We start from the raw sequence: 27,477 nt of genomic DNA, 5'->3' as shown, positions 1-27,477 counted from the left end.
CTAAAGACCCTTTGATACAGGGTCATTCTCAATATTTTCAAAGTTCTTTCCAAATAATTTCAGAATAAGAAAAGAGTATCAATACAGACAATAATTTGCATCCAGAGGGAACTTAGTATCTACCCATGAAAACTTCTCTGGATTTTCTTCAGTTCAGTGGTGTGGTAGTTTTTGTATTCTTTAAGAAGAACAATGAGAAGTTAATCTCCCTCCTTAAGAAGAAAAAACAATCAGAAAATATAATTTTGTCAAATCTCCTTCAAAGGAATTTCTTTTCTAGCTTCTTATCTGCTCAAAGCTGCTTTAGATATGGTAGTCAATATCAATCAGGAAACATTTGACCCAAAGAGATAAAGTCCGGAGGTATGATCATTTGATGAATGGTTTGCCCTTATCAGCTTGTAATTGCTATTATAAACCCAACAGAAAGGTTCCTTTCCTCTATCCTTTCTGAAATAAGCCTCAAAGAAAAAACAGTGGTGGTGTCACCATTAAGCCTGAGGCACTGAGCATGTGCAGTAGCCACTGGCCGCCTCAAAGACAGCAGGTGTTGCGTTATTCAAAATTTAGAGTCTCTGAAGGTTTACATTTTATAGCCTATGACACATTTTCTCATACATTATTTCATTTAATCCCCACAGCAATCTTTTTGGGTTTGTAGCTCTTATCATAGCCTGTAATTCTGTGTGTGTGAGACAGAGACAGAGACAGAGACAGAGAGAGAGAGAGAGAGAGAGAGAGAGAGAGAGAGAGAAAGAGAAAGGCTACCTGTGTCTGTATTTACTCGCTTACTATTTGCATCCTTAGACTCTAGACTTCAGGAAGTCAGGGGACTTACGTCTGTTTAATTCACTAAGGTTGACTCAGGGTTTAATGTAATATCTGGTACCTAATAAGTTCTCCTTAAATGTATTTCTTGCATTGACAAATGATGACCTTAACTGAAAGAAGAATAGATGGATGGATGAATGGATAGTGCACTCTGCTGAGATCATCGTGCTCATTTTAAAGCTAAGGCAACTGAGGCTTGAACATGGAGCTGCTTGTGCAGAGCAGGCGGGCACTTAAGTCAATGTCTGCCGTATCTTTGTGTGGATGCTGCTGAGGATGACAAGTCTCTTATCTTTATCTAAGACACAAAAGGGGTGAAGCAGGAGAGGGTACACCACCAGCTCCATCTGTGTGTGACCTTGATCGTAACTATTATTGTTATTATTTTAAGACTACTGTACCAGGAGCACAATGCCAAACATTTCCCATACATTATCTTGGCCAATCCTTATGACAACATGGGAAACCAGCGTTACTATTCTTGTATACGAGATGAGAAAACTCACTAAAATTAACTAACTTAACAAACAACAACAGAATGAACAAGAAAGCAGACCAAGCGTTACAAAAACCTGAGGGTAAATTTCTTAAATACCTATTACCCAAAGGTAAGTAGACAACAGCAATGACAAAGAGATGGCTTCATTTCTAAGGGCTTTAAGAAGCCTCTAGCTCAGCAACCATCAGTAGAACACAAGAGGAGGAACCAAATACTGGTTTATTCCAGACTCTTCTACTAACACATTAATCCCAACAGTCCCAAGAACACTGCTTCTGCATCTGTGGTAATGGGCGTGTATTATTTCCCTTCATCTACTCAAAGGACAGGAGAAACGAGGGGAATCACGTTTAGCAGCTAAATGCTACTGTGACAATTTGGAAGGGAGGTGGAGCATTGATATAAACAATTACCCATAAAGCCCTCATAATCTCCAACCAAAGTTTTCATCTCCAGATTAGTGGCTTTGTATTCTGTAGATTGTTTCACCCATAACCCCACCAATCCCAATATGCTGTGAAGACCAGCTGCTCTGACTCCCCTCTCCTAGAGGTGGGACAAAAAGACCCATCAGGTTCAAAACTGTCAACACAAGTGTACTAAATAGTGTGGACATACCTAAGCCTTCTCTATCCTCCTCCCAAGTTGAAAATCTTCCAGGAAGCGGCCCTGATCACCCTGGCCATAATTATCTTTTTTCAATTGCATGTAATCTTTATAATACAGCTAGCTCCTCATTCTTCTATGCACAATTTGTTTTATGAATCAGTTCAAATATATTTATTTACTCTCCCAAGTAGGCTGTATTTTCTCATGTGCCCAGGGCACAGTTCAGGGCAGAACAGATGCCACTCAATAAATATTTGTGGCTTGACTAGGAGATCAGAAATATCCTTCTTAACTTCGTCCAAAAGGACCATTCTTATTAATTCTATAAGTAAGGCTTCCCTTCACTTGATCACTGTCACATCACACTGTCTGTCTTTCTATTCAAAGTTGCAGCTATCTCATCCTTCTTTGTCCCCCCACCCCTTTTTCCCCGTGTTCTGAACAAGAGTCTGTTGTTTCTGATTAGATGGTATACTCCATAAATCTTTAGCCTCTTCCTCCTCCAAACCAACCTTAAACTGACCAATCCCTTCAGTTCTTCAGTGTTTCATTCTTCTGGTATAAGAATATGACTAAAAATGTGGCAATGACCTGCCCATGTGTATATAAAATGCCACTTGGTCAATTTGGTGTGAGTAGACTGAAAAGGACTCTATGTCATGTATACATGGAACTCTGAAGACAGCAATACTTCTTTCAGGGCTGGTCATTTATAAACTATGAATGATGGCTAAAGGAGGCACTATAGGGAAGAGATCCTTCACTTAAATTTAAGATGCAAACCCAGGGACAGTCTGAACTAATGAATATTCTAATAAGCATTTTGTTACTTTCAAATATTCGACTGTCTGCTAAGAAATCATATCCAAAGAGCAGTGTTACTTTAATGAAAGATAAGAGTTGTCCATAGCAAGGGGTGTGAGCTGGCCAACACCAATGGGCTAAAATCCTCAAAACAGTCTTCTCTGAGTCATCCACCACTATGTGGTACTGCCATACCTACTAGGTGCTAGGGAAAGGGTGGGAGACTTGCCCCAGTGTGTTGAAAGTTCAGGAAAGGGAAAAAGATAAACTCAGAGGCATGTATCTGGCTTGTTTCCAGTATTTCCTTGATCTAGAGACCTCATCTAAACTTTTAAGAAAATAAATGGGAAATTAGTGACACTGGCTCAATGGGTTTTCCTGCCCTGGTCAATAAACAAATTTAACCTTGTACTCCAGTTATAGGAGATATCTGTAGATTGTTCACACTCAGGGTTTTTTTGTTTGTTTTGTTTTTAATTTAAATTGTAGGGCAATTTCCTTGCCAGAAAGTAAGATCCCACCTCCTTTCCATCATTTCAGTTCTTTATAAGACCCAGGGAATATTTGCCCAAGGAAAACACATTGATTTTAATATTCCTTTGAGGATGGCCCTCAAATCATATCAAGTCCAGAGCCAAAGCCACAAATGAAGGATCATGGTGCCTGCGAGGCATAAGGAATGTGGTGAGGTTTTCAAAGGAACCCATACCCTAGTGGGTTAAAACAAAGCAAGAATGCCCCTTAGCTGGAAACCCAAGTGCTGTCTAGAGAACATCATTCACAGAATGGGTTTTAGAATCTCAAGAAAGTGGTGTTTGGAGGATCTCAGAGTTCATCAGCCCACGGAACCACACCAACAAAGTTAATTATATAAGCTCGGCTCATATCGCAAAGAACGAATTCTTTTTAGAATTAGGATTAGAGAACCTGGGGCAGGGGAATGACCCTAGGGTTACAGAGCTACTAAAGTGATAACAACATTTGACATTTCTAAGAATTGAGAAGAGCTATATGATATTAGGTCTTATTTCGACGTTTCCAAAAAAAGTTGAAAATGACAAATCATTAATAACTTCCCTTCTCTGACTCTTCTCTATGTTGTATCATCTCCCAGTTATTGTGATTGTGCTGATGGCACCAGTTTGGTAAAGGCCCAGCTATAAAATACATGAGCTAATTGTTGAACAGAACCAGGGACCTATTAACACCGCAGTGGTGTAGCCCTTCTGGTCATACTCGATTATATCGATGCTCCAGCTCAGGCTTTGAAATGCTGAAATAAATTAACTCCTTTATTTAGATACAAACATCACATCACACCCCAGAAAGGGCCAGGATGGACGGACATTGCTGGTTCATATGTTCAGTCCAGGGCAAAGAGAGATACTTCCCTGTCACTACCCATAATCTGAATCTTCTAATTTCAGAAACCCATTCTTCTAACAGAGTAATATTTATAGAAAATGAAATTTGGGCTTTCAGTTACGCCAACTTTCCCTTTCATATTCAAATGCTACATACATTCCAGGACATGTTTACAGAATTTTCCCATATTTCTAAATAAATACACAAAAGAAATTCTGAAATATACACATTGTAAAGATGACTTTGCACACACCAAGTTATTCCCAGATGTTTTACATTCTGAATTTCTCAATAAATGAATAACATGTTAGGAAAGCAAACACAGGCTGACAGTATTTAGTCTAAGTTCTTAAAATGGTATAACATGTGTAGCTAAAAACAATTTTCAATAACTATATTTCACTATCAGCAGTTATTAAAAACATTCAAATGAGCACTTGTAGGGTTCAACATTGAGTTCTTATAAATGTGGTCTTTAGGATGATTTTAATTGTTTTGGGTTTCTCAAACAACTCTGCCTTCTATCTTCTGAGTTATATATACACATATATAAATTCATGTGACAAACCCATGATCCCAGTTCACTGCCACGAGTGCTCATTAACAAGCCTCACAGCCCCAGTCAGTTCTGTGAGCTTTGAACCAGTTCCAGAAGGAGGGCTACAGCAAATGGCAGCCTGGCCTTTTCACTTCTTCCATTTTTTACATTTAAAAAAAAAAAAAAAGAAAAAAAAGAAAGCAGAAAACTCCGAACAACTGCTCCTTTCACACCTTTTATCTCCTTTATAAATTGGTAATATTCACTCATTAAATCTCAAACTTTGCTACATTCTTATGTAATGCTTAATTCTCTTCTCTGGGGTTGGCTTGTGAAATGTCTTTAATTAAGAAAGCTAAAAGCACTCTAAATCTGGATGGCAGACTCATTTCCAGGGCATTCAGGCATGTTGTCTAATTTTAAAACTCTGACAGGATACATGTAAATTTATGCAAGTTTCATAAAAGTCACAATTTCCTCCTTGAATTCAAGCTAAAGAAAATGCCCCCGAGCTCTTTTCAAAGCTGTTTGTTTTACTGGAAAGCTCATTTTGCCCATTGTGTTGGAGGTGATTATTCTAAAGAATATCCAATGTCAGAGTCCCATCAATCCACTAAGAATTAAGGAGTTAAATTTCCCTATTATTGATCAAACAGACTCTTTGATCACTATTTTATGGCTCTTAAACACAGATGGGGGAGGGGTGGGGAAAATATTATCATGCAAATTATTTTGGTTGACAGTAATTAAGAAATTATATGTTAAGAAAATCAGTAATTGTTCACATGAGTCATTAATGTGTTTTCATTCTTTGTAAAACTTTCTGGCACGCCCTTCCTTTCTTGCTTTAAAAAAGCAAGGACTGGAAAATATGCATAGTATTTGGAACCCAGGGGAGTGACATATTAATTCAAAGTGTAGTTTTGTGGAAACTCAAACGTGTTCCCATCCTTTTTGTTTCTGTCACCCTTTACCCAGGACTTCGCTCCAGAGTATTCGGGTAGCCTTTATGAATGTGTGAGGCAGGGTCTCCAGTGGGCTGGGGCTCTCCTCCTCCCTTCAGAGGGCCATAACTAGAAGACCCAGTGCTTAGAAAATCTATAAGAAAAACCACAAAATGGGGAAATCAAAACCAGCTCAGCCATGGGCAATTAACCAGTCCTTGCTAATTCTGTTGCTCCCCAGAAGCAAATCTTCACTCTGAATTAAACCTTTGCCAAAGTTTGTTTTGGAAAGGTCTTAAATCCACAGGAAAGAGACTAACAGTGCATGATGGAAGGCTGAGGCAGGCTCCCTCCCGAACAGTTGGGACACCTTCAAGTGAACTCAGGTTAGCTTACAAATCGCCAATCCCTAAAAGAGCAGAAACTAAAATTACATTTGTTTTTATTGAAAGACAGCCTCAAGTGCTGACATGTAGTGTATGACATGTGATACATAATAATACTCTTAAACCAGTTCTGACATAATATCTCCGGCGGCCTAATAACCACAAATGATTGCTTTAGTTAAGAACTAGCCAGAAGCAAAATAGATCCATGTAAAAGTAGCTTGAACCATAAATACCTCAACAATATTTTATGTCACTTTGTAAAAGTTAAAGGAGTCCTATAATAATTAACAACAAAAACGCCATGTTCTTTACTATTGTGTGTTGGTTGTGAAAGGTTATTTCATAGTCCCGAGGCTGCCAGTGCTGTAAATTATGCAGGCACCAAGAAGCATTAAGGAGAAATAATAGCAATTTAAACGAAGGCTGACGTAATTCATGATAAACAGTCATTGGAAAATATTACAATGTTGTCTTTTTTGAGTGGGTTTAATCAGAAGAATGTGACCATATTCTAACATAAACTACTTCTCTTTTCCATTGTGCTAGCACTTGGAATGTTGGCACTCACCCTCGCTGCAAAGTTCTTATTCACAATAATTGCTGAATCCAGAGCTCTAACACCTCCAGGGAACTTAACAATGTAAATTTGGTATTCTGATTGATGGAAGGAGCTTCCAAGACAAAGCTCAAAAGCTCTGGGCTGCATGGTGGTCCAAAAGAGGGACTGAAATTTGAGACCCATGTAGCCAGGATGCCTTAAAGAATACATATCAAAAGATGGCTGAGTAATGCAAACACTGAAGAATGACTTTATTGTCACGTCTAATAGAACCTTGAGATGTGGTATAAATCCGGCAGCTGTTCTGACAAAAGCAAACCTTTGTTACAGATTGTTCTGTGTGAATTGTAAATATAGCAACACGTTAAGAAGCAAACACTGATGAGGAAGACCAAAGCTGCCAATTTTCATTAATGCAAAATATCTCCAGGTCAAGGAGCATAAGATATGATCACAAGATACAGTGGCCAAGCAGACGTTTATATCTGAATATATACAAATAGTTGTTACCTTTAATATGGGGTTTGGGGAGGGGAATTCTGTGCATAAAAACTGATTGGAGGACGGTTTTTTTTTTTTAACACCCCCCACCCCCGCCCAAAAAAAAAGAAAAAGCTTGGGAACATACCAACATAGAGACTAGACAGTATTTACGTCTCTGGAATTCACCCAGTCTTTCGGAATGTAAAGAGAATAATGATATTGCTATTATAACTATAAAGCCTTCCGACGTAGCGTTCATTTAAAAGTCTTTAAGCCAACTATTGATGTTCTATGTCAACCAAGGAAGGCAAGGATAAAAGAAAACACAGAAAATCCAATAGCTTATTTTTCCCACTGGTTTCTATTTCATTCATGATCCTTTCTTTCCAAAGGCCATTAAGAACAGCAGAGTGATTTCATTTTTTCTTCCCCTCCTTTTCTCTGCCAGCCTTCGGGTGGAGGTGCTAATGAGCTGGAATAAACTCAAATAAAGGCAGAGGAGACCTGCCCAGGAAGTCAGGGACTTGAATAATCCACATAGTGGGGCCCCTGTCCCTGATAACCAAAAATTAATTGCCACCTTCCAAAGATCATTTAAAATATCCATTATATAGACAAACAGACTATTTCTGACTCTGGCTGTCTTTTTCCAACTGAATCTATTTAAATAGTCCAGAGGTCAAATAATCTGGACACTCCTTTAAACATATTCTTTCAAAATATGATAAATGGCTTTTTTGGCATTTATACTAATAAAAATGTATTTTATCTCCTCTTACCACACAAACCTTACTTTCTCTAAATAGCCGATTGTGAACATTATCAGTGAATTTTGCTCAGTGTACAAATATTTTATGTATTACAATGAGTAGCAGAACGCAAAACTTGCAAATATTTATTTTTAGACATATGGGAAAAAAAGCAATTAGAGCTAAAAATGTGAAGAATGAAGAGCTCACTTAGAAGCAATTACATGGGACATGCAAACTGTTCTGCCATCAAACTTTTATTCAGATGGTATACAGCATATTAAGAAATATCACTTGCCCAGAAAAAAAGAAAATATTATTTCACAACTGAAAATACCCTATCACTCTAAACAACATCTGGGGGTCATTAATAACTTACTCCACAGCTGAATTAGCCAAATAATTAGCCTGACTCAGAATTCCTAAATTTCTATTTTTGAAGAAAAAAAAACGAAACATAATACCATGACTTACATTCTGAAATATGAATGCTATCTGGGTAGTTTATGTGAATATGTGTACGCATAATGGTCAATTTGTGTCCATGTACAAGGCACACAGACTTATGTATTTATCACTACCTCGCCCTAAGTGGCATCCTGTATTTTTATTGAGGAAGTTTAAAATTGTAATATTGAGTTCACTCTCTTTGCTCAGAGCCTTGTATGTAATTAGCATATTTTTCAGACTGGTAAGAATCTGACCATAAGCAGCATCTGAGAAGCTTCCCATTTCAAACTACTACAAAGCCTTTCGTATGTAGCCTCATAACACATTTTAAGAACAAACATACTGTTTAAATATTCCAGCCCTAAGATAAAAGAACTAACAATTTTACTGCCACACAAGCCACTGTACTGAAACACCCTAAATATTTATACTAACAGGAGTTGAAAATAGTCTCAGAGAACAATGCCAAAATATTTTTCCACTCATTAATAGCAACAGTCTTTGGGAAGACACATGCCAAAAAGCCAGCACTTTCCTAATTCAGTGGGTTCCATCACATGATCTATTATTATAGGTTTCAGGGGTAGTCAACAGACTGGCTGATTTATGGACAGGGGAAAACAGCCTATAAGAAAATCCACATTTACATTTTAAAAAACTGCCTCTGTAAGGCACCTAATTTTGATTGTAAGAGTCCCAATTCTTTTCACATTTCAATGTCTCCAGAACTGGGGGGGGGGGGGGGGGTGTCTCTCAATTGATGGTATTTTACAATTATAATGCTTTTTATTTCTTAGCAATACCTATAAAAATGATGTGTGTTACCGTGTTTCCCCGAAAATAAGACTGGGTCTTATATTAATTTTTGCTCCAAAAGATACATTAGGGCATATTTTCAGGGGATGTCTTATTTTTTCATGTACAACAATCTACATTTATTCAAATACAGTCGTATCATCTTCTTCTGGAACATTGTCATAACGTACTAAATGCATCCATCTGGCTGACGACCTTAACTAGGGCTTATTTTCGGGGTAGGTCTTATTTTCGGGGAAACACGGTACAATGTTGCCTGAGATATGATGAAATATAGTTTCTAGTTGTTTGGTATGTAGCAAGGGTCAGCAAATTTTTCTGTAAAGAGCCGGAGTGTAAATATTTTTGGCTTTGTGGGACATACTCAACTCTGCCCTTGCCCCACATAAACAGCCAACGATAAGACACAGGCGCATGAGTGTGCCGTGGCAGTGTTCCAATAAGACTGGCCTGAAGGCCGCAGATTGCCCTACGTAAACTAGATTGTAATCAGTACCCTGACCTAGAAGAACGGACCCAGCCGTGCACACTGATGGAACATCAGGCCTGATGCTGTACCCGCTGAAGGCACAAACCTGTCATTCGCTGCAGTCTTCCCAGCCTAACAACTCACCTACAGCAGGTGCTCCATATATGTCAGAAAAGACTGAGGGGATTGGCCATGCATACACTCACACGAATCACTAAATTGACATTGTTCAGGGGTTGGGAAGCGGACCACGTAGGTAAAGGCAAAGTTCGTTCGCAGCTACTCCTGTAGAAACATTGTTTTATGTATTTGACAAAAGTTCCAGAAATTTTGAGTCAGGTTCTTGTAAGCAGTTCTGGAAGTCCTCTTTCACTAGTGTCTTTAGCTGCGCTGTTGTGGCTGCCTTGATGTCCTGAATTATTTTGACTTTGGGGAAGAGCCAGAATTCACACGGTGCCAGATCCGGTGAATAAGGTGGATGAGGACACACCATAATGTTTTAACAGAAACTGTCATATACCAGAAGTGATTTGTGACACGGAGTGTTGTCATGATGGAAGATGAAGTAAAGACATGAAAGAGGACTTCCAGAACTGCTTCAGAAAGTTGGCAAGAACGATGAGATAAGTGTGTTCGAAGTGAGGGGGAGTATTTGTGGGCGATTAATGGCAATGTGTCTTTTACTGTAATAAATTTTTTAAATTTAAACGTTCACCATATTTTTCGATCACACCATGTGTATTTAGGCACCTAACAGAGTGTCTGAAACACTGTACACTCTCAATGAAAGGTATAAGCTGTTATTATTACTATTTTTTCATTAACCAGAATTCTCAGGAAATGATCTGCCCTAGTTAACAAAATGTAAAATTTACAGAGAATCATTACAAATCATTATTTGTTTCACTGATAGAATGCCAGTATGTGAGAATAGAAAGGGATCTTAAAGAATATTCAGTCCAGGGGTTCTTAATCTAAAGTTACACACAGCCTGTGGATCCTGAAAAATACATGCAGAATTTTCTATATTTGCTTGATATGTCAATTTTTGCTAATGACATTTTCCAAAGCTATGATGATGATGAGGAGGAGGATGTTTGCAAGCACCTTTTTATGGGAAGATTCATAGCTTTCATCAGATTCTCAAAGGGAGTTGAAATCCAAAAAACTCAAAAGTCCAGTCCAACCTTCCATTTCACATATAAGACATGGAGACATGGGCTTACCTGAGTTTCTGAAGCCCCCTATTTGGTATGAGGGTCAGATTCTGAACCCCGTTATTCTGACTCCCAGTCAAGTGCCCTCTCTAGTGTACTGTGTTTTTTCTCAATTTTTCGGTAATTAATAGCACTAGAGTGTAACCGTATAAAATCATGGCTCTGCACTTTTACTTAAGGCAAGGCCTTTTATCTGAGCCTGTGAACGTCCAAGGAACATACCCTGCCTTCCGCTGCTGATTCTCACTACACTCTAAAAGCTCATGTCACCACCAGCTGCAGTTCCAGGGTTCTTCCATCACACCTGGACAGAAGCCATTAAGGAAAGAGGAGCTGGCAGGAATAATTACTTTGTCAACTGCCATTCTCTATTACCAGTGCCAGCGACCCCAACTTTAGGTATTCCTAAGTGTGATTAATATGTTGGGAACAGGACATTACCCATTCAAATTCAGGAGGTCTGAGACTAAAAATCAAATTTTTAGTTAAGCATCAGGAGACTGATGCTGATGTGAAAAGCTTTGCGTAAGCTCCCTTTCTTGCCTAAGCCCAGCACTCACTGAAGAAATTTTTCTCCTGTTGTGCTTTAGAGCTGTACAGAAGCTCGAGGTCATCATTCTGAACACTGGTTCTCAGCGTCCTCAGTCATAGATGTAGACGGTTCAGCAGATAGGGCCGTTTGTGAACTACGCCCATAGCAGGCTCTTTTTATCTGATATCTCTGCTACTGCTTACAAGGAAAATTATTTTGGTCAATAAGAGGTTCCTGGAATTTATCCTAAAGAAACCATCAAAAAGCTGATGCCTTTATATATAAAGATGTTCATTACAGTGTTACTTATACCTTATACATTAAAGCAACAAAACAAAGCAAAACCCTGGAGGAAACGATATAAACTTCTAATAGAAAGGGATTGTATGAATTCTGAGAAATTCAGTATTATACAACCATTAAAATGGTGTTTATAAAAATGTATATACCAATATGGGGAAATGCTTATTTCATAAGAACTAAAATTTTAAGACACAACAACTGCATATATAACATGTTCTCAAGTAAATAAAAATGCTTTGGAAAAAGACTGGAAGGAAATAGATAAACACTGATGAGATTATCAATGTTATTTAGGGAGGTAATATCAAAGAGTGGATAAGCATACCAGCTTTGAAGCCAGAGAAAACTGAACTGGAATCCAGCCTGACCACTTACTAGCTGTGTGACTTCAGGCTGATGTAATCTTTCTTAGACTCTGTTTCCTCCTGTGAAGTGATGGGTAATATGAGCTTCCTTACAAGGGCGCTCTAAGGAGTAAGATACTGTATGTAAAAGACTTAACCATAAGGCCTGACATATGGTATATGCTCACAGAAGAATGGCAATTATTATTACTATTATTATTATACTTGTACTTTCCATAATGGACATAATTTCATAATGAGAAAAATATTTTGGAAAACATTGAACTGTTTCTTACCATTTACTTTTTTTCATCCTTGAAATACTGTACAAAGGGAATGAGGGGCAGGGAGTATCTGGTTAACTAAAGATTCTGGTTAATTAGGGTTTGCTGCATTTAAAGCTGAGATGTCATGTCCTTTAGCACTGGGCCACATTCAGGGAAATCACTGTGTTTCTCCGAAAATAAGACCTAGTCGGACAGTCCATCAGCTCTAATGTGTCTTTTGGAGCAAAAATTAATATAAGACCCGGTCTTATATTACATTATATAAGACCGGGTCTTATACTACATAAGACCCGGTATTATATTATATTATACCTGGTATCATATTATATTATTTTATTATATTATAAAAACCTGGTTTTATATTATATCAAAATAAGACCGGGTCTTATATTAATTTTTGCTCCAAAAGAGGCATTAGAGCTGATGGTCCAGCTAGGTCTTATTTTCGGGGAAACACTGTAGGTAATCAGAGCACAGGTCAAGAAGTCAACACCCAAATCCCATTGTGGTCTCACCACTGCTGCACTAATGTTTGGCCACTGATTTTCCTGATCAGTTCTTCAGCTGCCCAATGGGCTCAATGACACTGGTCCTTCTCGTTATACAGAGTTGCTCAGAGGCAAGACATTGAACACTGGGTGAAGGTTCTTTGAAAAATATGAGGAGTGCTCTTCCATGTGAAGGTTATTCCTCTCTCATGAGGAACAGAATGGCAGGCCTGTGGGGGAGTGGGGATGAGCATTTACCATGGTTGGGAGTTGCAAGGCCATGCTCTCTGCATCTCTGAGGCCACCTCCTCAGCTCAGACAAATGACATTGGCCCCAAGGGTCGGCAAGACAATTTAATGGGGGCTCAACCATAGTCCCTGTTTGTTCTAGTCCTGACACATTTCAACTTCCTTTCTTTCAAGAATTATGGGACAGAATGCATTCTCTATAGCATGGGACCTGTGATACATGCTGCGGTAAATACAAACCTCAGAGGAATCAACTAGTACAAACATCCTCTCTCTTTTTAAAGGCGTATGTGCTGGGGATGGGGTAGGAATCAGTGGCTTTATCGAGTACAGTTTCTAGCACTGTGTATGATTTCTTTATTAAAATATTTTATCTCCTATTTTAAAGACCTAATGTTCATATCTGGGACTTTGAGGAAGAAAGTGTGACCTGCTAAACCCTGTGTGTTGTGAACGTGCCTCATCGAGGATCGTCTACAGAACTCTTCTGAGAGACAGAAGGCCTCATCTTCATTTACAAATAACATGCGGCAAGTCAATGATCCATAAAGTATCCTTGAGGCATAAGTGCCACCCACCAAGTAATCTTCCTAATAATGAACATTATACTGGCTAAGCCCTTTCTTTCCCAACACTTTCTGATATGATTCTAGCCTGAACTGTGATCTATATTACGTTCTTGATCCACAGAGCCCACATGTAATTAGAACTTGTCAAAGAAGTGTATGCTACCACTATTCCTTGATTTCCACAATGAATTCTGACATCTGTGGGTTAAAGGCTGGAAATATCAAAGTGTTGACTTCTGGTTACCATTTGCCCTAAATTAAATTAAGGATGGTCCTCAGCTTCCTCAGAAAGAATGCCATTCTAGGTTGTGTAGATTCCAGGGCCGGTAAGGCATCATAACAAATGAACAATCCTCAACCAAAGACATTGATCAATTTATGAAGACCATTCCTTGCGTTTGAAAAGGTGAATGTTGAGGAAAAAAAACAAAACAAAGCAATTCCTTTGAGCTAGACACTTGCCCTTGAGAATTAAATCAACTGGCAATAAACTAAAGCTTGAAGATTGAGGTCAAGAAATATTTGTCTCTAAGAAAGGAGATAAGTTGATGGAAAGCTGAAGCCCTCTGGAATTTAGCAGGGTTTTTATATTATTTCAATAAACATGTTGATACAGAGATGAGGAAGGCATAGTTCTTACCCCTCTAAGAGCTTAGAATCTAGTAAAGAGAAATGCAATAGACTCCGTTAAATACTAAGCAGAAGGAAAAACAAACTTTGGAAAAGTACTGAGTAACACAGAAGGGACAAGGAGTAGGTAGGGTATTAAAGATGATTGCTCTGAAGCAGCCCTTTCAGCCTTGAAGCAGCCCTTTAAGTAGCCAGGAAACCAAGCAGGCACCTCACTCCTTTACTCCCTACTGCAACGTTGGTGCATCCTTCCTTTTCTTTCTTACAGACACAAGGAAAAAATTCCAATTTAATAAGAGACAAGTTGATTTGTCCTCCAAGAGGCTTCCCCTGGGTCCTAGCCTCAATGGGGCCTATGAGAGAAGGACCCAGAAGCACGTGCTCCTTCAGGGGAAGGTAACATCTTCTAGAAAGAAGAATACATTTTGCTCGTGGAGGCTGTTTTTTTGTCTACACTAAAAGCTAAAAATGGCAGAGGAAACAATCTCTTTCTTTGAGCTTCAAAGTCCGGAGTATTTACCACCTCCTCACCTGAAATAACTTCCTCCTTTCTGAATCCCTCAAGCTCCAGTTGAAGATCCACTTCCTCTAAGAGGCCTCCTCTGACACCCAGGCCCTCTTTCATATAGCTGATAACCTCCTCATTTGGCCCTCAGCTGACTGCCTCTCAGCGTCCATCATATGGTAAAGCTTTCCCAACTACAAAGCTTGGCAGATATCATCGCCTTTGAATATCAGAATAACTCCTGACTCTTAGCTCCATGCTCCTCTCACTTTGTGGTGGAAGGAGCCTGCCAATTGGGGTCAGCAGACTAGGGGAAGACAACTCCCACTTCAGCAAAATGCTAGGTCTGCGACCCTATTGTAGCTGTGTTACCACAAGGTCGCTCACGGTAAAATGCAGGATTGCTAAGAGGATCTCAGATAATAATTGTAGTAAACCACTGCTCTATGTCTTATCTCAGTTAACTTGCTTTTCAAGAGTCTTGAGAGCAGAGACCAATACTCATCCCAACAATGCCTGGGGTTCTGTCCAACAGAATCAGTGTTCAATGGATGAATGAATGAATGAAGAAGCACCGAAGAAGCATTAGAACACGTCAGTCTTTTTCTACCCAAGTCCCATCTATTCTTGAGTCCTCCAAAATGGCGACTGGAGAGCTAAAAAGACCATTCATAGAAGAGATACTCAGGGAGAGAATTTCTAGGCAACTTCCAAAGGGAGCATAAAGCCCAGATGATGGAATCAAGGCCCACGCCAGCCAGCAATGAGAAGATTTCCTGAGCAGGCAGCACAGCTGGCTCTGGTGCCAAAGAGCTTGGCTACTCTGCCTTCTTTGAAAACCCATTACCAAATCATAGCAAGCAAGATTTAATTTTAAAAAGGGAAATGATTTATGTGTTACAGAAATAAAGAAGTGATAGAAGCAGGAAAGCTTGCATACATTTCATTTTTTGAAATTAGACCTATAATTTTTTCATTAAAGGAGGATGCCAAGTTGGGAAAGCCAGTGCGTTCTAAGCAGAAAATTACAGAGAGGTGGAGAGTGAAAGTCCTGTCAGCATCGCAACCCTATGTCTTCAAAACAAGTGCCTGAGAACACAGAGCAGTTTACTGCCTGCCCCCTTCAACTTCTAAATAGGTCTAGCTCTTAGAGGGCTCTATACTCATATCCGCTTGTCTGAGATGGGAAGGCACTGGAAGATTTGAGCAGGGAAGTGACCACTCTGCCTGGTGTCTTGTAAAGAGACCAATGGACAACAATGGCTAAAGCAGGAAGACTGGTATAATATAGACAAGAAAGCACAGTGGCTGGCATCAAAGTTTCATGATCCCAATCTAATGGTTTTCAGATTTTGAATCTTTACGATCATTCCTTTTATAATGACTCCAACACACAACCATCTCTAAATCCTACATAACCAATCGTGTATTCATTATCCAGAGATCTGGTGATCAGTTATCTGTTTCCAGTTAGCCTGATGTCAGGAAGCCTGAAAGATCTTTCTGAGCTAGGTCCACGCTGAGAGGCAGCCTAGTGTAATGGTTAACCACATGGATGCTGAGCCAGGCTGTCTAGGTTTATGTCCTGGTTTTGCCACTTGATAGCTGTATAGTATGGTGCTTAAGTGTCTTCATTTGTAAAATGAGGGAGAACAACGATATTGACATATAGCATGCAAGTATCCATTCATTAATTTAACCAATATTTATTACACACTTGCTATGTGCCAACTATTATTCTCATCCCTGGACACACAGTTATGAACAAGACAGAAATGTTCCCTGTTCTTAAAGAGCTAACATTATAGTATGGGGGGGACGGTGGAATCAGAGCATACATATATAAAGAAACAAATACAAGAGTTAATTTCAGATAGTGATGAGGTATAGGAAGATAATTCTACATTGGGTGATGGGATAGAGCTGGACTTGTGCAAAGGGGAAGGTCAGGGAAGACTTCCCTGGAGAGGAGATATCTGAGCTGAGGCTGGAATGATGAGAAGGAGCCAGACCCACGATATCTGGAGAAACACATTCCATGCAGAAGGACAAATAAGTATTTCTGGAATGAACAAATGTTGAATGATTTTGAATAGCAAATGATACCTCAATATCCTCAGCAGTCTGTACAGGTATGAAACAATCTTGTGGGTGTTTTTTGAAGAACCACTATGGGCTCAATATGTGGTTAAGGTTGTGTTGGGTGGTGCAAGAGGTACAAGAAGATTTGGATAACAATGAGAACTTAGGTAGCACTTACCATGTTCACCTCAGCGCTTTAAGTCATTAACTCATTTAATCTTCACAACAACCTTGTAAGGTATGACCTATATCTACAAGCTCTGGTCCGGGCTATACTGCAGTGTGCCACTCCCCTCCCTACATACTCCAGTGTGAGTTGCTGAAGAGTGGGAAACTTTTCTGTCTTGTTCACAACTCTGTACACAAGGACCAGAAGAGTACTTGGCATATAGTGGTATGTAATAGATGTTGGTAAAATGTATGAATGGATTAAGGGCATAGTGTGGGCACTGTGCTAGGCTCTAAGCATCCCCAGACAGCCTCACCTAGAGTCCATCTACTGGATTGAACTTTAATCAATCCAGTTCCCCTGACAGGATAGCATGAAGGGGTTTCGAGAGAATCTTCACATATCCAGAGGATTTTCAAAAAATCAAGTGAATCCAGACTTATCTTGAACCTCGTTGCTTCATCCCTACCCCAAACAAGCATTTTGTCTGTGATTTTTTTTCAATGATCTGGATCTGGTGTGTGATTTTTTTCAATTGATAAAAATATCGGTTTCACCCTAGAGTGAATATGTTGACCTTGCTAATGTAATGGGATATAACTTGCTTGCTTTTCTAGATGAAATGCTAGGTGAAATACTGGCCAATATAGACATAGATCCTTTCTTCTGGAGTGAACAAGAGTTTACTGTACTCATGAGTCCAAATAGTTTTTAATAACCCATTGAGTCCACTCAGCTACAAAGGAGTCCAGAGTTATTTAAAAGTATTCTTTCAAGTTCCAAAAATAGAAAAGAAATTCACTAATCCCACCCATTCCATATATCATGACTCTGTGGATGAATTTACAGTAGCAACATAAAAATTCTTTTCCTGAATCCCCAAGAGAGACGGTACCCTAGCTTCCAATGCCCATGAAAGTCTGCTCTCCAGCCCTCTTTGTGTCTTACTGTCCTTGACGCCGAGGCCATGTGTTAATCATTACACGTACTACAGAGCACATCCGATACACCTCTACCAGCAGATTTATTTGGGTTTGGTTTACGATGTTGTATGATGAACTTAACATTCTCTCTGTCCCCATGCCAAAGGTACCAAGAGAGGTCTTGGTCAGACTATTCTCTAATGTTAAACAGAACCTCTAGAAAATTTCCAGGAGGAAGCAGTCCTCCAAAGTGAGATCTCTGCAGGTTATGCCTTCTGCATAAACAGCAATATACAAGAAGCAACTCCTTTCCCACTTGGCTTCAATTAAAGAGAAATGTCTGCCTTGTTATCATTCGGGAGCTCGGTGGGCAGCACATGCAGGCGGCAAAAGCCTGAATGTGGACACGGGCCAGGAACAAAGGCATCTGATGGTCGAAATCCACTGTGACCATGAAACCTACTTTGGCAAGGAAAAAAATGTTTACTCACTTACAAATTCCCATGATCCTTAACAAAACAACTGCCTTTCCTTTCATTTCCAGCAAAACATGTGATGTGTAGAGGGGAAAATGCAGAGTCCAGCTCATCCTTTATGCTTCAAAATAATTTTATATGTCCTGAATTTTCTTTCATAGGTAAAGGTTTTGTCCCCTTTTCTAGTTCTCTTCCTCTCTCTGCTTTTTCTTCTTTTGTCCATAATGTCATTCTTTCACCCAACAGGAAAATGGAAAGGAAAAGTTAAACGCAGAGTCAGAAAAGCTTCTTTAAAAGATTATAAAAAGTAGAAAACTTTTCTTTTCCATTAAGGTTCTAGCAAGAGTCCTTCTAGCAAGAGCCTTAGGGAAATGGTTCCTTTACTGTTCAAAGAGCAAGATCTGTGTAGAGCGTAAGTTGTCCAAGGCCTAACACTCCAAAAGAAACAATAGAAAACCTTCATTTATTAAGAGGACTTTTTAAAAATCAAGTGAATATAGACTTATTCTGAGTCTGGTGAGTGGGTTGTTACTGCTCAATTTTAAGATGGGACACGTGAGGGGCCTTATGTCACTCACTCAGAGGCACAGCACACTGGACAGTTGAGCCTTGATTAGACCTGAGCTATTTCTGAGAGCCTAGCATTCGTCTTCCTTGACCGTGGTACCCCTCTGCCCATTAGCAGAGTATATGTTATAACACTGATGTAGCCAACTTCTCCTACTTGAAGGTCAGAGCTCCTGGTGTTCTATATGGTGAAGGTCAGAACACCAAGATGGCAGTCCATCTCATCTCTGTTCTTTTCAGGTGAATTACAATTTCCTTTCTTTAACTCCATCTCATTCCTTAATAAACACACACACACACACACACACACACACACACACACACACACACAACTCCAAAGAACTTAGAAGCACAGCTTGTCTCTTTGCAATTCAAAACTCAGACTGAAATAAACTGTATCTTTTAGTATTTTTTTTAATGAAACGTATCTTAATCCATTTAGGCCCATCCACTTTGAAGGACTGATTTCATCTCATTTATGTATATTGGGTCCACCTTACATCTCTCTGATGGAAGCCAGGAACTAAAGTTATCCATTTACCTACTGTACAGTGCATGCCTCTGTTTGGATTGAGCTGTCAACACTTCACACATGTGAAATCAATCTGTGTGATATTCATGTAAACATTGTACATTACAAACCAGTGGACATTTTATTGTTCTAACAGGAAAAACAGATAAAATGTTTGCATCTGTGTGTTTTCTCTATAGCACAGACAATAACACAATACAAATGACAGTATGTGTTTCACAAAAGAGGAATTGAATTATAAAAAGAGGTAAAAGCAAGATGGGGGGGCTGTCAGAGAGTGCCTTCTGTTAGGAGATTCTAACAAGGCAGCGGGGGCAGGAATTATGCATAGAGTAAAAAATCGTCATTCATAATGTCCCGTTCCCCGGCTGTTATTATAATCTCATTTCCTAATTGCATGTGCAATACAACAGTTTTCATAATGCTTTAATAGGGAGTCCGTGGCTTTAGTTTTAAAAATAGTCAATTCTCTTGTGCTAAGAAAAGAGTACACTGCCTGTAAGAGCATTGTAACTGACAAGATGGAAGAATGCGGGCAGGACGTCGAGCCTGAAGCTTTTCAATCACCTACCATTACTATGATTCAATTTATGCTTATGTCATAAGTTTAGACATCGCACAGCGCTGTAAGCAAAAAGGGACTTGAATAAAACACAGTGAAAAAAGCAGATGGTATGCTATCAAAACCCTTCAAGCCTAAAATAACCTTTCTCAAGTAAGGAGGGTAGTTAATTAAAACCAGGATATATTTACTCTATTCTGAATATCTCAATGTAAATAAAAATCAAAATCACACTACTGTAATGTGGGACTAAATGATGAAATTTCATCTATTCTATTTTTCTTTAATAGTTTCTAATCAAACTTTTCATTAAACAGTTTCATAAAACTCTAAGGAGAATTTATTTATAGGGACTCATGGTAGATTTCAATGCCTTATTTTTATTGTTCAATTAAACTTGTGATTCAGTGAATAACACTGAAACAATGGGGCAGGGGGAGGTGTTTGGGCAGTTGGGCAAGGTTGTCACACAGAGCAAAGCCCATTTTCCGATATGAATCTGGGGAATGTAAGCACACAGAGAAAATGTGGGGCATCCCAGCCCAAGAAGGAATGTTTACTTCCTGTTCCAAAGCCGCTGCCTAGGTTCATCCCAACCCTGGTCCACAGACTCACATTCATGTCTCCATTCTCAGGGGGACATCAGACCATTTATAAAACCCACCTAGAGGGCAAGGCCCACCGAGGGTGATGGCTAAGGGCAAAGAAACCTAAGAGAGGTGAAGGCAGGGTGAAGGCAGCCATTCCTAACATGGAGAGTCAGGATATGAATTGTAAATGATCTAGATATTTTTTAAAGGTTTCTAATAATCTTAATTTAAAACCAGATCCAGTCCTGCCTTTTCCATGAGGCTTTCCCTGCCCTCTCTCCAGGATCACCATCTTCAGCCACTCTACCTTTCCCACCCCCAACCCACTGCAAAATTCCTACTGCACTTGCTTTCTGCAACACTCACTAAATACTTAATCACCAACTTTCTTGTAACATTAGTTAACCTTTCAGGTGAGTTAATCCTGTCTTCCCCAATTAGATTTCAAATCCTCAAAACAAGCAGGGACTGTGTTTTATTTATCTTTTGAACACCCCCTCCCAGTCCCACTCCATAATCCCATTTAATAGAAGAAAGCAAAAAATATATTAGTTAATAAAATAAACATTATTTAATCATAGGAAAGGAGACACTGTCCTTTTCAGAAGGGCCTTGGAGGTATTTTTATGGCAATTTATGAATTTCATGTGTCAAAGGTGTAGCTGCTAACTGCTATAAACTCTTTGCCATCAGCTCCACCATTCATCCACCTGGTGATATGGCTAATAAAATTTGATTTTTACAGCCGAGGCATACTGTTACCTAAATTACATTTGACCAATTACTGAAGTCACCGAACGTGTGGTACAGAATATATACTGTGTAGAAATTCATCTGTGGGCCCCCTGGCACTCGTGGTAATCTGACAGAAGTGTTTCAGTCATCTGGCAGTGTTTAATATTAGGAACATTTGTTTAATGCTAGTCACTAATTAAATTTATGTTCTTCCACCAACTGTTAGTTGGTTGGAGAAACCCAACCCCACATTTTAACAAACCCTTTAACTCATGTTGATTTCGAATACAACCAGTTGGAGATTTTAAAAGGGTGTTCTCTGGAAATTTAGAGTGTGACCAAAAGTGGAAGATGGGGGAGGGACGTTGGTAAATGTGTTCAAATCAGGTCAAAATAAGCTTTTTTTTGGTTCACTTACTAAAGTGCAATACTAGAAGTACAAACTATTTGAAATAAAAATATAACTAAAAAATTATCTAATATTCTAATTATTAAACTAGCCATTCTAGAAGCTCTTTAAAGGTACCTTTATTCCAAAAGAAAGCTTCCATTTTATGAGGCTGGAGAAGAAAAACAGCATTAAAATTAGCTATACCAGAAGAAAATTCAGGAAAACATTCAAAAGTCAGGTGTCTGTGTTTGTGAGAATATTTAAAACTAATACAGTAACTCTTAACTATTGTGATCACTGTTAAATTGGAACTTCTTTCTATTACCAATTCTAGATGCAACAGCTTTGAAACTCAATGACTAATAACTCTTAAATTAGCCAAAAGGTTGAAACGTTTTTCATTATATTACATTGTGAAACTCTAATTTTGAATACTCTTATACGAGCGAAAGCATTCTTTGAGTTTTATTTTGTGTCAGGAATTCAGAGGCCTTTTTAGCAGCAAACAGGACAGTGTGTGGGAGCAGCAGGGACTGAGGAAAAACTCAAAATTGAAGTATTGAAAAGGGAAGTTTTGTAAATGTTGATCTGATAAAAGAGGGCATTTAAAAAAATGTATTGGATACATTCATCAACTTGAATATAAAGGTTTTTGAATATTAAAAATATAACAATAAATTCTTCTTGGAAGAGGAAAATAACTTATATAAACACTACCACTCTGTTACCAATTGACAGTCATTTGACAAGCCAGAGTTGTGAAAGGCATCTGAAAACACAGTTTGCGAAAACAAAAAAAAAGTCATATCCAATGAACTGTCATGTCCCCTTCCTCTTTCCTCCCTTCCTTCTTGGCTCATTCCATTCCATCCCCTCATTCTCACCTCTCCTCTGTCCACACACCTACTTAGTACATCCCTCCCACAGCAGCTACAGGGCTGCAAGAGTCGCAAATAATCAGATTAGAGAGGCCATAGTGGGCTCCCTAAGCCATGTCGAGGCCTGTAATGGTTCAGCAAAACAATCTGAATTGGAATAATCCGCAAACTAGGGATCCTTGAGGAAATGTTAGCCAACAGAATCCAGAAATGTTCCAGCTCAAAGGGACCCCGTGCTTCCTTTAGGCCAGGGTCTTTACCTCTTCTCCACCAGGGTACCCACGAGGAATTCAGCATGACTCAGTGATCATACTGGTCACTCTATGGTGGTGATTCCCAGAGAAGGGGGAGGGGGAAGGTAGGGATTGTTCAGGTCTCCATAAGTATAGGAATGGCCAGGGAACATGTGCCCAGCCTGTTGAGAATCACTGATATGATCCAATCTCTTCAAAGAACAGACGAGAAAATGAGGATGTGAGAGATGTGATCTTGGCTTGCCTCCAATCACTCACTGCATCATGCAAGGTCTCCTAAACTGATGATATATCTTTTCCTCCTTCCCTTCTGTCTATAGAGACACATGATCGATCAGCTAGGCAGAGGTACAGATAAAGATATGTGTGTGTATATCCATCTTTGGTGGGCACCGTGTATAAAGATAGACATATATATCTACATGTGTAGATATCAAGATATAGATATCCATGTATGTGTATAAAGATAGATATCCATAGCTATATCCATCTATCTATAGATATCTATATATAGTACCCTGTGACCACCAAAGATGAATGTATATGTATATATACATACATATATATGAAACGATATGGGTATGGGGATCTATCTATCAATCTATCATCTATTCACCTTATAATACTGAAATGGTTACAAAAATTAATGCATTTTCACAATTCCTTATAACACTGAAAAATGAGGTATCAGTTAAATAAAACAAATCCGTATCTGAATAGCCAAAGCCTTTTAAGAAAGAACTAGCATGAGAACTTCCTGTCCTAAAGTCCAATTTTAAGGTTGGCCAAGCAACCTCAGACTCTATATTCAACAACAAATTCTAAATAATAATCTTTCACCCTGGTAAACAGAGGCTGCCAAGGAGGCAGTGACGCCTTATGCCGCAGTAATTCGGAGGATGGGAGGGGTGGGGTGGCACATTAGGCTTGTGAAAATAAGCCCTGTTCCCCATCACTGCTCTTCACAAGAACTGAAAACAGTAGATACGCACGCACAAGTTTCATATAGGTGAAAAAAAAAAAAAAAAAAGAGAGACTCACCAAATTCATCGCATATGCTCTCATTTTCTATGAGAGTTGGGTGGTCAAAGGTGTCCCGACAGTACAGGATCTGAGGGTTCTTGCTGACCACCGCGATGCCACCCAGGGCTAACGCAAACTGGTCTGTGAGAATGGAAGACGGCTTGTCCTGGATGCGCTTCAGCATGGAGCGATACCGGCAGTACTGAGGGTAGCTGAGAACGATCACGTTCGTTTCTTCCTCATCCTCACCTAGACAAACAAGAAAACACTTTCATTACCCTCTTCCCTCCAACAGAGAACTGTCATGGCCATGGCACCGTTTCAAGAATCCCTTCTGGTTTTGCGGTAAAACTACAGTCTTCAACCAGACTCTTCCACCAGCTCATCTTCGTCACAGTCTGGCTAATGCACGCATTCCTCCCAGCCCCACCTCACCAGTCCAGCTCCACAAAAAAGCCTCAGGCTACCTGGAGAGAAAAGAAAAACTGGAGAGAAGAAAGAGAGGGAGGACCCTATAGTCAGATTAAGCAACGTTTGGATTGCCAGCAAGGAGGAAAACTGAAAAAAACTGTTTTGAAAGAACCTCGTATATATTTTAGTATTAAAGTCATCATCTGAGGAAAAATCAGAATTTTGCTGAGCTTTTTTATGCTTATCTCTGGTGTCTGTATGTGCCCCCCCCCCTTTTTTATTATATAATCTTTCAGTGCTTGAGGTCTCTGAAAAGGTCATCTGGACCCCGACAGATGTCCCTGGGCCTAAAGAGCATCATCCTTTGCTCTGGTGGTGTTTAACAAATACTTCTGGCTCATTTTATGGACCCGTGGAAAGACTGTGCTTCCCAGCCCACTGGAGTGTAGTGGCTGGGTGACTTGTTTTGGTCAATGAAATATGACAGAAGTGAGTGGCTACTTTAAGAGCCACTGTTTGACCGCAGTCTCTCCTTCCCCTCGCTCTGGACATCTGTAATGTTTCAGACAGTGGTACCTCTGCCAGTTTGGGTCCTAGAGTGAGGATAACATGGAGCAGAGTCCCTGGTTGATCCTAAATAGACATATAACATAAGTAGAAAAGAAACCTTTCTTGTTTTAGGTGAGACCGTGCTTTGGGGTTACTGTTTTTGCAGCACCATCTGACTCAACTTGATTGATATGGCCACCTTCTCTGCCCTCCACCCATCCCATACCCCGTATCTTCTCATGTTCCTCAAACCTATCTGGCACCTTGGCACATCATGGAGAACCATGCTGAGAGGACTCCCAAGCAACCTTGGGAAAGAGCTCCAGGAACCAACTTAACTCAGGAGAACATTTCAGCAACTTCAGTGCAACTTCCTCTCACAATGATCGTAATGCCTTTTTACACCTCACTATATGAAGTGCCTACTTATGAAAACCAGATTCTGCATGGATAAATCCTTCCTTCATCTTAAGCTTGAAAAATTGCAAATGCCCACCTGTGGGAGCCTGCTACCTCCATAATGGCAAGCTGAAGTTAGGCTCCGTGACCAACTTTGCCATCACTCTCTATAACCACACCTTCAGGGCATTTGTAAGCAATTCCCAGATATGTCACTTGCTTCTCCAAAGGGGGAAACACTCAATATTTTGAGCCCTTACCATGCTGCAGGGAATTGCACAAGACAGTTGTTAAGGATACCAACATTATTGTGGCCATCTGGTAACCAGTGGGAGACGAGTGAGTGAGGACAGAACATAATGATGGAACACAACCAGTACCAGTGGAAGGTGTGCATGTGACCTTTTCAGATAGGAGGCCAATACCCAGATGTATTTCTAATTATGTTCACTGAGTTCCTCAGGCTGGAGGCTTCTTCGAGAATGGAGATGTTTAGCTGCTTTCAAGATGACATCTTTTAACAGTTTACATTTCTTAGACGCCTGCCTGGTTTGTGGGTGGCCACTTTGTCAGCTGGCACACTTAATTAAAAGGAAACATGTTTACATTGAAGGCAAGTCCCCAAATTAAATTTTGAGATGCTGATACATGTCCCAAGACATGCCAATGTGAGATTTTTACAGTGGACCAAGATACTAGTTGACACTTTGGGTTCAAGTCTATGCTTTCTATAGAGTTAAAGCACAAAAAGGTTTAGTGGAAATATTCACTGAACATCATTAGAACTCCAGAGCACCTAAATACTATTCACAGAAGCAGACCCCAATGTGTCAATTGTATTTTACACTCTGTTTGCCCAAGATGACTAACAATTGCCCAAGATTGTCCAAGGTGAGAGAAAGGGGTATAACCATGAACGCCCAGGACTTATTTTAGCATACTCAGCACCAAATACCATCTCCTGTACATAGCAAATACTGTACAAATACTAGTTGATTCCAAAATTCTATCTTGGATGTGCTACTGGCTTTCTGTGATGGGGCAAAAGCTGTCCTAGTTTCTCCAAGTGTTCTTGAAATGAAATAGAGGAAGTTATACTTTTCAGGTTGAATGAGCGAGAGAGAATGGGTCCTTCACAGAGTTAGTTTTATAGCAGAAGATGTCACCTGGACTCTTGGGATCACTTTACTTCCTCCCTATCCCTTCCTTCTCCTGTTTTTCTCTGACCATTTTTCATGATGACACCATCTCTAACATCTTCCTAATTCTCTGTTTTGGATGGTATCAGCTGCCTGACTATGTTCTGTGCGTAGAAATGGCCTCTTTCTTTTTTGTCTTTTCTCTCCACCTCATCCTAGCTAGAAAACTTTATCCGTCTTTCTTCATGCAGTTCCTAAAAACACTAGCCATGCCATGAATCCTTCTCTTCCTTGTGTTGGCAAAAAACAAAAACAAAAACAAAAAACAACAAGTTCCCTCTGATCCCAAGTCATCCTACGATATCCGTTCACTCTGGAGACACTATCCCTAAGAGTGCCCCTCGACTGCCCACATTGAATTCACATAGGCTGCCTGTAGAAAGGCAAATTCTGGAGGCCCATTAGGAACCACTGACTCAGAATCTCTAAGGTTGGAGCACAGGAAACTCTCATTCTGAGTTTAGCTTTTTGCACAGACTTACAGTAATTTATTTAGTTTGTATTTTGATCTCTCTCCCTCTCTCAGGCAATTATATATGAATTATATAAAATCAGTTTTTAGGTATATGCTCCTATCTAAATCACCATTGTACCTGAAACAGAATACAAGGCCACTTTCTTTACCACTTTCCCAGGACTGTTGCAGGTATCACAGAAGACAGCAAATGAAACAAAGCCCCCAACCAAAAACAGGAGTGACTGAGGGATTCCTCTCCTCTTTAGAAAGTTGAGCAAATACTACTAATAAAACACGAAACTTGACAAAGGTCTTTCTCGTAACGTATCTTTTTGTTCCTCACAGCAATCTGATTGGTAGCATTACTATTTGTTAATATCCCCCAATTCAGAGATGGGAAACCTGAGGTTCAGACACCCAAGTGACAAGTGATAAAGCCACCTTTTAACTCTAAGTTTGATGTGCACAAATAATAATAATAATAATAACAACATTATTATTATTAGAGGTTTAACTTATTTATAATATTAGGGATGAGGATGGTGACCTCTGATCCAGTAAAATATGAGACTTCTGTTTCATCCAATACTGAGGAATTCAGTCAGTTATAAGCCACGATTCTTCTACTCAATGTCTAAGTTAGTTTGTTAT

At 39.5% G+C, this 27,477-nt stretch overlaps 1 protein-coding gene across 1 annotated transcript in view; it reads right to left on the bottom strand.

Annotated features, from left to right (window-relative positions):
* Positions 1–27,477, bottom strand: part of ARID5B (AT-rich interaction domain 5B) — a 169,662-nt gene that overhangs the window by 62,849 nt on the left and 79,336 nt on the right. The window contains exon 4 of the mRNA XM_074339490.2: positions 23,830–24,060. Within this exon, the coding sequence (XP_074195591.1) occupies positions 23,830–24,060 (231 nt within the window). The remainder of the gene's footprint in view (positions 1–23,829; positions 24,061–27,477) is intronic.

Source organism: Rhinolophus sinicus, chromosome 15 (assembly GCF_057876585.1).
Source record: "Rhinolophus sinicus isolate RSI-liver-muscle chromosome 15, RSI-T2T, whole genome shotgun sequence".
NCBI lineage: Eukaryota > Metazoa > Chordata > Mammalia > Chiroptera > Rhinolophidae > Rhinolophus > Rhinolophus sinicus.
The sequence above is the reverse complement of the archived record's forward strand: the minus strand, read 5'-3'. Positions and strand labels throughout refer to the sequence as shown.